Source organism: Arachis ipaensis, chromosome B01 (assembly GCF_000816755.2).
Source record: "Arachis ipaensis cultivar K30076 chromosome B01, Araip1.1, whole genome shotgun sequence".
NCBI lineage: Eukaryota > Viridiplantae > Streptophyta > Magnoliopsida > Fabales > Fabaceae > Arachis > Arachis ipaensis.
The window spans coordinates 24243775-24255222 of NC_029785.2; the positions used below are offsets into that span (position 1 = coordinate 24243775).

At 31.5% G+C, this 11448-nt stretch overlaps 1 protein-coding gene and 1 long non-coding RNA gene across 4 annotated transcripts in view; one reads left to right on the top strand and one right to left on the bottom strand.

Moving 5' to 3' along the window:
• LOC107627605 (formamidase) overlaps window positions 1–4690 on the top strand; it is a 7026-nt gene extending 2336 nt beyond the window's left edge. Inside the window, exons 3-7 of the mRNA XM_016330436.2 lie at window positions 1676–1866; window positions 1948–2183; window positions 2341–2584; window positions 4043–4150; window positions 4395–4690. Of these exons, the coding sequence (XP_016185922.1) occupies window positions 1676–1866; window positions 1948–2183; window positions 2341–2584; window positions 4043–4150; window positions 4395–4529 (914 nt within the window). The 3' untranslated portion in view covers window positions 4530–4690. The remainder of the gene's footprint in view (window positions 1–1675; window positions 1867–1947; window positions 2184–2340; window positions 2585–4042; window positions 4151–4394) is intronic.
• On the bottom strand, window positions 6788–11234 carry LOC107617313. 3 transcript variants are annotated; one of them, XR_002359711.1, is made up of 4 exons: window positions 11116–11162; window positions 10583–10636; window positions 8945–9073; window positions 6788–7040 (listed from the first exon to the last, which is right to left on the bottom strand). It is a non-coding gene; the product is annotated as an uncharacterized LOC107617313 (long non-coding RNA). The 3 variants fall into 3 exon arrangements; XR_002359712.1 differs by lacking the exon at window positions 10583–10636 and having other exon boundaries at window positions 11116–11234; XR_001614902.2 differs by lacking the exon at window positions 11116–11162 and having other exon boundaries at window positions 10583–10735.

An 11448-nucleotide genomic window follows, 5' to 3' on the forward strand; every position in this document is an offset into this window, starting at 1 on the left:
ATTTAGAATGTGTATCAAAAAAATTTGAGACAAAATTTGATCTCTAAAATTTTATTTTTATTTTTCAAAACAAATTTGTCTTTCACAATAAAATTTTTTTTAAAATACTTATTTGACATAAAATCACTAAATTTTAAAGAGGTAAAGATCTTATTTTTCTAATAATGCTTGCAACAAATTATATCAAAATCTTACCTTTAAAGTCTTTTTTAAAATATATATTTAATATCTAGTTCTTTTTGTCGTTTTTTTAAATATTTCAAAAATTTATTTGTCATTATCATCTTTTTTTATCTTCTTTTAGAGTTATTTTTGTCAATAACATGAACTTTCGAGTACTATTTTGATCATTTACTCTTTTTGTAAATATTTTGCAGAAAAAAGTGAAATCAATGAAAATAATAACAAATAAAAAATACTAAAAATAAAAAATATTTAAAATAAAAACAAAAACCAATCAAACTCTTAGTAATCACTAATAAAATCTAAAATGAAAAATATGTATTTAATGTTTCAAAATGTTGATAATTAGTTTGTAATAGAGTAAAAATAAATTGGTTTCCTATCTTTTAAAATTCTCGACAATGTAATTTCTCATGGAATTAATTTTAAAAAATTTTAAAGATCAATTTGTCATTTTTAAAATATAATTGGAAAATAATTTATTAATTTATTTTTTAAGATTGAATCACCTAATATTTTACAGATTGAGGAACTAACTTAATAATTCTATGTTTTTTATGTCTAATTTATCTGATATAAAATTCTGTAAAATTAATTTAAAAATTGTGTAATATCATATTAAATGATAGTGCCGTCAAAATGAGTCACGACTCACGAATTAACTTGATTTGCTCGTAAAAGGAGTGAGTCGATTCATGACTCATTTATTTATTGGTCTCCATGACTCATTTATAAGTGTGATGATTTATTGATTTTAGCTCTATTCGAATAACCTGTGAGTTAAGCAGGTTTGAGTCAAGAGAATATGTGTCGAATTGTTTTACCCGATTTTATTCTTTAAAAAATTTAAACCGTCTTCTTATTGTAATGCTAACTTCGTAACTAGATTTTTAGACTTTTCGTTGTTTAGTCCCAAAATATATAAAAGTATGACAAACTTTCCTTATTTCTATATATTTGCTTAAAATAAAAAAATGCTAGAATTATTTGGTATTTTTTTAATTGCTTTTTTTAATAAAAAAAAAACAAGTCTACTCATTTAACTTGTCATTTTAGATGAGTCGAGTCAAATCAAAATGTTTTCTTGGTTCATCCAAAAAAAAAAAGGACAAATCAAAATTTCAATTTTACTCGTTCCTCGTGACAAGTTGGCTTGAATCTGCCCGCCCATTTAGACTGCTCTGCTAATTCATATTTTATTCATCATTAAACGACGAATCAATCCTACTTAAATTGACACTACATGTCTGATAGTAAATGTGATATGAGTCAATAGATTATTCAGTACGTACCTGATATTTTAAGCAAATAAGTGAAATAAAACAATCCATTCACAAACAGTGGCACCTAAATTGGTTGTTTTTCTTAAAACCCATACTACACCAAGAGTACTTTAAAATTAAAATCATAATGTTCATTACGATACAATCTTAAATTGGAAATAATAAGTGTTTTATAAATGGTTTGGTACTTGCATATTACAAATGAGCAGGAGTACGATTTCCAGGGTTAACACATCCTGGAATAATTGGAACTGCACCATCAATGGAACTGCTAAATATATGGAACGAAAGAGAGAGGCTTGTTGAAGAAAATGGGGTCAAGTCTCTTAAACTATGTGAGGTTTTACACTCACGACCCTTGGCAAACTTACCATCAACAAAAGGTTGTCACCTTGGGAAGGTATGCACTATGATGATGAAATCCAAATTCTACGTCATTTTAAGGCTTTTATTTTTCTTAGTTTAAGTGTCATTGTTGTAGATTCCAAAAGGCACCGTTGAATGGGAGAAGATTGCGAAAGAGGCTGCAAGAACAATACCGGGAAGAGAAAATGGAGGAAATTGTGACATAAAAAATCTTAGTAGAGGTTCAAAGATATACCTTCCAGTTTTTGTGGAAGGAGCAAATCTCAGCACCGGTGACATGCATTTCTCACAGGGTGATGGAGAGATCTCATTTTGCGGTGCCATAGAGATGAGTGGCTTCCTAGAACTTAAGTTAGTATATGTAGAAATCATTAATTTGTGTCTTTCTTATTCTATATATATTTGGAAATATTTAAGTGTACTAAAGGATCAAGTATTTTAGTAGTTTTAATCTCAATCATAAAATATATATGATTGATATTAATGATCAAGCATTTTTATGTGTTAGGTGCGAAATTATAAGGGGTGGAATGAGAGAGTACCTTACACCAATGGGGCCCACTCCACTTCATGTGAATCCAATATTTGAGATAGGCCCTGTTGAGCCAAGATTCTCAGAGTGGTTGGTTTTTGAAGGGATTAGTGTGGATGAAAGTGGGAGGCAACACTTTCTAGATGCAAGTGTTGCTTACAAGCGAGCAACACTCAATGCTATTGACTACCTATCCAAGTTTGGATACTCCAAGGAACAGGTTTGACCTTAACGATAATATATTCGCATATACAAACTGGGAATTACTAATAAATTTTCAGTTCCCTTTTATCCAAATACATTAGAAAGAGCAAAAATACCATTTGAACCCTAAAATTGAGCCAGAAACCAGTCACATACATATTACCAGTATAAGGCAGTAAGTATTATTTGACTTGACAAGTTTTATTTAGTTATTCAAATATTTTGGATTAATTATTGTAAGGTTTTGTTACATTAATTGCAAAGTATGATTGTATATATTAAAATGCTTGATTATTAATGACTTGTTTACCTTCATTAGAACATTTTGAATATTAATTGTTTGAGTAAATAGTGAAATTCGTTTTTAAAAAATTATCTGTTATCTAAATTGATATTTAAATAAATTTTTTTTTAATTAAATTCGTCCTTCAAAAGTTTTAAATTGGTTATATTAGTCCTTCTATCATTTTTATTGTTTATGGCATTAGCATTTGCGAATATGACATATTAAGTGACATCGCAACATGCACCAAATAATCCTAATTGGTTATTAACATGATAAATTTATATATTAAATTAGATAAAATCAATCTCAAATTGAGATATTTCAATCTTTAAAGGTTCATTTTAATTTGGAGTTGATTTTATCTAATTATATAAACTTAATAAAGATTACTAAGTATGTATTGTGATAAGTGTGATATCACTTAACATGTCACATCAATAAAAAAAGTGATGGAAGAACTATGTGACTAATTTAAAATTTTTAAAAGATAAATTTAATTAAAAAATATTTTCGAAAAATAATTTTAAAAAATGAATCATCTTTCATAGATAATTTTGGTCATTTACTCTTAATTGTTTTCTTCACAAAACATTTTGGTTAAGTATGGTAATTAAATTTGACTATTTCTGGTGGAAAGTTTGATTATTGACATTAATATTAAAATGTTTGATTATTAGGACTGAGTTCAGATTTTTGAGTTAGGGGGTGGGCGGTGGGTGGGTGTCGAATGAAGTGGTTATTAGATATTTTACAACAGATGGGATCATCATGGTGTTTTTTCTATATATAATAGGTGGCTGTATTTTTCTTTTTCCCACAAGAAAAAAGAGTTAAAGTCTGTATCTAATTTAAATACAATGAGCATATTGAAAAATTTAATTTATTAATATAAGTTGAAGTTTATTAATGTGAATATAAAAAATCAGTTATCAAATAAATTATTATATATTTATATATAGATAGATACATATATTTATTAAATTATTTTAAATATATATTTTGTGTGACTGATTTAATGTTTAATTTCTTGTGTGTATGTAACAAAGTTTATTGTATTGGAAACATTAAAAACTAACCTAGTTATTAGGAAAATCTTATTTTTATATTTCACTGAAAGCTAACCCAAAAAAAAAAAAAAATGGAAACCAGGCTAATTGAATTGCTAATTTGCTATGTGTTGAACAATAGGCATATATTCTTTTGTCTTGTTGCCCATGTGAAGGAAGAATATCTGGAATTGTTGATTCCCCTAATGCTTGTGCGACATTGGCCATTCCAACAGCTATATTTGACCAGGTAAATTAATCTTCACTTATTTTCTCTCACTGTTGCAAAACATCATCTATGGCCTTAATTAAGTATTGATGATGTCCTAAATAATATAAGTTTTCAGTAGTAGTATAGTATCAAACCATATTATTGTATGGATTAATTATATCATCTTGGTCCAAAAATGCATTAACAAGAGAAAATAATTATTAAGCTAATTGTTAGCACAAGAAAAATGTTAATATGAATTCATGTTTGTGTATGTGTGCAGGATATTCGTCCTAAAAGTAGCAAGGTGCAACTTGGACCTCGTCTTGTAAAGACACCAGATGTCTTCAAATGCACTTATGATGGAAACTTACCAACTACAGTGAACCTTAGTGCCGCATTTCATGATTCAAATTAGTTAGACAATTGTTGGAATGATGTTAAAACTTTATGGATTCTAATAAATTATGTAAACTAGAATAAGCTCGTATAGGGTTGATCGAATACATTAATGGTATTTATCTAAGGATACGAGCTTTAATTTAGAGAAAAACGAAAATATATTTGGAATCATGGTCCTAAACTCAGAGACCGGTGGTGGAGAAAATCTAAAAGAAACTGTAAACGGAAAGCAGGCTTACTATCTCATGCGGGAAGACTTAAAATAATAAGAGTGGTAATAAGCAATCTAAGCCTAGCAACGGAAATAACACAAATATCCAACACAAGAACAATATAGAAGTACTCACAACACAATATGGCAGCAACTATAACAAGCAAATATAGCAAGTAAAGCAATAACAATAACATACAGAGATTTTAACGTGGAAAACCCTCTCAATATGAGAGGTAAAAACCACGGGTCATCCAGACCAATGAAATAGCTCCACTATAATCAAATGAGGTACAAAAGAGTCTCAAACAAAGCACAAAAATGTGTATATAACCAGCCAAAACATCAAAGCACCAAAGCTTTCAAATGAGAAGTAAGAAGATGAAATATACCCAAAAAAAATAGAGCTGCTGTCGAAGCCAATTTCTTCCTCTGCAGACCTCCAATTAAAATCTTCACCATTCAAAATGAAGAACAAGATGTGAAGAATTTACAGTCCAAATTTCACATTGATCCAATGGTGAAAGAATGAGAAATCGCTGTTCAAAGATTGCTGCTCTGTGTAAAAACGGAAAACCTAATTTCTCTCTTTTGAAGCCAATTTCTCCCACTGCAGACCTTCAATCAACATCTTCACCGACCAGAATGAATAACAAGATGAAAGAAATATGCAGTTCAAATTTTAAGCCGATCCAACGGTGAACGAATGAGAAACTGATATTTAAAATTTACTGCTTTGGATAAAAATAGAAATTCTGTTTTTCCCTCTTCTCTCTCACTTGGTGGCTACTCTCTTTTCTCTCAAATTGACCCCAAAAATCTGATTAGGGTTGTGGCATAATGGGTGCAAAGAAACACCCTCAAAATGTTGGGCTTGGACCTTACAAATGAGAGAAAAAAAACCCAACAAATCTCCCCCTTCTCGACTAGGTAGAGGCTCTCGCCATTCCGGCGATCAAACAACATGTTTCAAACTTCTCTCTTGACAATACTTTTGTCATCGTATCAGCACCATTGTCATCAGTGTGAACTTTCTCAAGTTTCAACAACTTGGAATCTAACATATCCCGTATCCAGTGATACCTAACATCAATATGTTTAGATCTTGCATGAAAAGTAGAATTCTTGGCAAGATGAATAGCACTTTGGCTATCACACAACAACACATAACGGTCTTGCTTAAAACCAAATGCTGCAAGAAACTTCTTCATCCACAACAACTCTTTCCATGCTTCAGTTGCTGCAATAAACTCTGTCTCTGTGGTAGAAAGTGCAACACACTTTTGTAGCCTTGACTGCCATGAAATAGCTCCCCCTGCAAACTTGACCAAATAATCTAAAGTAGACTTTCGAGAATCAATATCTCCTGCCATGTCTGCATCCGTAAAGTCAACTAGCAAAGGTTTCTCACCACCAAAACTCAAACTCAAGTTAGTTGTACGTTTGAGATATCTCATAATCCATTTAACAGAATTCCAATGTTCTTTACCTGGATTAAAGAGAAAACGACTCACAGTACCAACCGTATGAGCAATGTCTGGTCTACACTACAAAAAATTTGGGTAAAAACAGCAGTTTTTTTGGGTAATTACGGCGGTTTGAACCGCCATTATTACCAAGTACGGCGGTTTTGAAAATCGCCATAATTCAGAGCGCCATTTTGGTTATTATGGCGGTTTTCTAAAAACCGCCACAATTTCCTGAGGTTAAAACGACGATTTTTTGCTGGGTTAAAACGGCGGTTCAAATCGCCATTATTTCCAGGTTAAAACGGCGATTTTTTACTGGGTTAAAATGGCGGTTCAAACGGCGGTTTAAGGGTTGGTTAAAATGGCAGTTTAAACCGCCATTATTACCCTCAGAATGGCATTTTAGCCGGTTAAAATGGCATTTTTGAACTGCCATTTTTACCCTTACTAAGTGGCTTTTGATTGGTTAAAATGTCATTTTTGAACTGCCGTTTTAACCCTAATAGTGACACTTTTTTATCGTTTAAAAATGCAATTTTTACCCTCATTTTTATCGTGTTAAACAAATAATATTTATTATTAGAAATCATAATCTATAAACAAAATATTATATAACTCAGAAACAAAGTATTAAACATAATATATGATTTTTTAGTATTAGAAAACAAAAGTAATAACTCTTATACAAAGTATCAAACATAACATAATTTTTCAACTATAAATGTCATAACATGTAACTCTTAATACATAAAATCTCCATCATATTTCATGCTGCTCTATTGCTTGCTCCAGAAGACCTACTTCCTAACTCTTTTGGCGATGAAATCTCACTCTCTTGATTCAATTCCTACAACAAAAATATGATTTGAAAACATAAACAAAATTATCCTTCTGATATTCAAGGCTTCCTAGTAAAACTCTAGCTTCCTATGAGAAAAGAGTCATTTACTCATTTAGTTTCATCTTATAATGAAGAGACATCTCAATCAATGAAATCATCAAGAATATATTAAGAAAGGAAGCAGATTTTCTCACACAATATTCTGCTAACACAACATTTCATAAATCATAACCATCACACTGAAAAGAAAAACAGGCCTTCAATAATGTCATTACAACAATCATGCCATCACTAGTTACCTACCAAGCCCAAAATTTTACCTGTAAGTAATATGTATGCTCCCAAACATCTATGCCTCCTTCCTGTAAATAATGAAGCATTAAGCAAAAGAACTACTTAAAGATAACTCACACACGGCATTGAAGTGAGGCAACGCACAAACTTACCCAATGAGAAAATTTGCATGATGCGGGGAGTATAGAATATATTAATTGTTATTAGAGTATCAGAGAGTGAGAAAACTAGTAAATACCACTTAGCAAGCTGCTAATTGAATTCATGCCTCTTCCACCAGCTAAGTAATAATAATAAAAAAAAATGGGAAGCCCCAATCTCTTTTATAATACTTTCATTTATCATTTCTTTTATAATAATAAAAAAAATAATAATCACCTGTTCCAAATCAGAAGTTTCAAAAGTGGGAAGCCCCAATCTCTCAAGAGCAACAAGAAAGTTCCTCATATTTTCAAAGTATTGATACACAGATAGTGCTTTCCCATCAGGAAGAACATCAACATCACTGGGGACTTCAACCACCTAATAAACCAATTCAAGTCCAACAATTAGTCGTGATAATCAATAAGAACAATGTGAAACCAGATGAGCATAGAATATGACTGATTCCATGAAAAACAGAATAGAATAAACATATCTTGGATATGGCATCAGGTTGGATTTTGTTAAGAGCACTGCAATATCCTCTTACCATGATCAAGATCCCCGTTAATTTCTTGTTTTGGCTACATGATTTAAGACATATTATAGGAAGAACATAATGAGAACAGATTAGAAAAGCTAAAGGGTAGTTTAATAATTAGGATTATAGACATAATTTACCATACAACTAACATGACTAATTTGATCCATACAAGTGATTTTTTTCCATACAAGTAATTTTGCTAGATGCTGCTTCTCGGCAGTCATGGTGTTCACACTTCCGGTGGTTGGACTGTCGTCCATCTACAAAAAAGAAATCCGCCAATTGCCAAAAGCAAAAAAGTAAAACACCACATCATGGTAGACTATCAAATACAATGAATTGATTAGTAAATTACGTTGTGCAGAAAAGGAGTGTCAACAAACAAGAATGTTGAAAAGGAGCATTAAGCAAGACAGAATAAATACTGTGATAAAAGGTATGAAGAGGAAACTATAATTTTATTACGATATGGAAAGTATAAAACACACTTACCATGAATTAAAGGAAGCCTGTAAGTATGCTACAATAGAGGAAAGTATAAATAATTATAAAAGAGAAATAGTAAAGCCAATGAAAAAAGAAAGAACATAAACCAAGATAATAATATTATTATTTGTCAGGATTGTGCAGTAAAAAAGCATTACATAGCAGTTGATCTTTCCCTTCCACTTACGCATGCAATTTCAATTTTCATTCGTTTCTTAGCATTTTTTTTTAAGTCACTTTTATGTAGCAATCCTTTTTTTGGTACTTCTGCATTAACAGCTGTAAATGCTATGTACCCAAATAAGTTCATTGAATTATTTAGAACAAATGCCTATGATATAGCCGCTCCCACTTAATAGGACAATCTTAACTTTTTGTTTTTTATGCTTTAAACTATGTGTTCCCTAAAGAAAACCAGCACTGAACCAGATATCTAAAATTGTACCTTTAGAGCAAGTTCCTCAAAGCACTGCTCCACATTTTCTCGAGTTTTAGCACTAATTTTGAGAAGCAAACACCCCAACTCTTTGGCGAGAGCTAAACCCTCTTTTCTGCTCACAGCCCTTTCAGACTCCTATAATAGAGAAAAAAATCGAAGAAGTCAGTGAATGAAATATGTCAATAGAAGATTCCTCAAAAAGAAATCTAGACTTCAAATTTCAAATGCAAATCTAATGTATGTGTCTAGAAATGAGGTTTAGGGTTAATGGCTTAGTTAGAAAGAACACGAGACATTCAATATCAGAAACTGCTTTATGTACCAATTTTCATCCCCTTATCTCACACTTCTTTCTCAGATGCAGCAAAAAAATCTTACATTTATGATCAAGATAATCACTCAACGCCAAAAAGATAAAGATTGCTATTGCTATTGCTCTAAAGTACTTCTAATTGAAAGAGAGACAAAAAAATTGCCTTTATTCATTGTTAATGCTGCTAGCTTTCTTTTGAAAAAAATTGCTGCTCATTATTATTATTATTTTTAAATTATTATCTAATAAGGTCATATCATTTTTCTATTACTAAAGAAAAAATTGGCTAATATATATCAAATTTGTTCTGTACCGAATCTGTAGGAATTAGGAAACTAGGAATTGGTTTTCCAAATATTGCAAATAAGCATGCAAAAATTTTAGAATTAAAAAGTGCTTTACTAATAAGTAATAACTCGTTGCCAATTATTTTTGGGCACTTCTTGCGGCATAAATTTTGCTTGATTCTTTGCCCGAACCCTGTAACTGATGACTGCATAGCATTTAAGTGGTAACTTTTGTAGATACTTTCTAGTTTAAGCTTAAAAGTTAGTTTAATTGGGAGGAATCATACAAAGAAATAAATCATCTATATGTCATGGTCTGTTTTAGAGTTGTGTAGATCTAACAACCCCAGAAGCTAGCTGGTGGGGGGTGAGAAGCCCAAGCAATTATAAAGGCTATCATGCCCATATCTCCAAGCAATGGACACAACACACAAACTCTAAACTTAGGGCTGGCATCTACAGTGGCCCAATAACAACAATAGATTAGGGTCTAATACATCTCAAAACTGAGTAGGTCTAAATTAATACCAAAAGCTAGCAGAAGGGAAGAGGGATGTCCAAAGACTTAATAAACCGATAATGGCAATATCCCCAAGCAAAGTGGAACTAACCAGTGTGAAATGCATAATCAACGCATAATCTTTAACTAAGTGAAGTCATGGATCCGCATTACAGATTAATATCAACAATCTACCTACTGCATGCATGAGTAACTTAATGATTCGAGTTACTCATTATATTATTGTAATAAGATAACTTGGCCAGTCTTCTCAAATTAAAAATTTAATGACATCCTATCATTGCTATTACGATAAACCTCTTGTGTTGTCCACAATGGATAAGCCCATGGTGGTGGTTTTGGCAAGAGAGCATCTCCATTTGCTAAGGGAATTCCACCTTTGGAAAGTTTATGAGGACTGGATGTATCCTTGGAATTGCTATGATAAATGTTTTGTAGTGAAGGGAATATATCAGAAATATGTTTCTCATTTTATGAACTGCTATATTCTTTAAAACTCATGGGGATTACTATTGAAGTAATACCTTATCATGTCACATCTCAATACTTCAACACAGATCATGTAAGGCGCCTTCTCCCTAGAATTCAAGAGAACAGCTTCATTTTCAGGAATATAAAGCACACGTTACATGCCCTTTCCCAAAGGAAAACAAACTCCTAGGAATAAGGAAAGCAAGATTCATAGATAATAAGAACCAAGTGAACCCATAAATAAAAGAATGCATACACACAAATTACACACCAAAAATGTGAGTTTAAAAGCAAAGAACTAACAACAGCCAACAATTCCTTGAGTGCACAAATGAAAAGTTGATTAACAGTACCACTAAAAAAATGGCCCCCAATAAACATCAGAATGGAAGTTTCTAAACATTCAAAGCAAGGCAACTAAAGAAGTATGGAAATTGGTGCCATTGCCACAAGGAGAATTTCTCAGACTAGATTTTGGGAATAAAATGCCATCTGATTCTGTTCAGACGAAACACATAACAAATAGTAAATCCTTTCAGCATCAAAGAACAATATTAACATCATATCATTCACAGTTAAGAAGTACCTCCAGTATTTTGTGCCTCTATCAAATGTAAATTGATCTCTGCTAGAGACTTAAAAGTTAAAACACAGAAACAGCAACAAATAGGTGTCAAAAGCCAATGATGGAACAGGTTCAAATAAGTAAATATATACATATATATTATCATTAAAAATATAATAAAAAAATAACCTCATGCAAAGTATGTTTGCGGTCTTCAACTGGAAATACATCAACTAACCCAAATGATGTCTCTTCTAATAGAATTAATTATACTTGTAAATCAAGAGGAAGTGGAACTTGTGTTTCTTCTATTTTAGCAGCAAGAGAGATGCAAGCGGCTGCTTCTTCTTCATG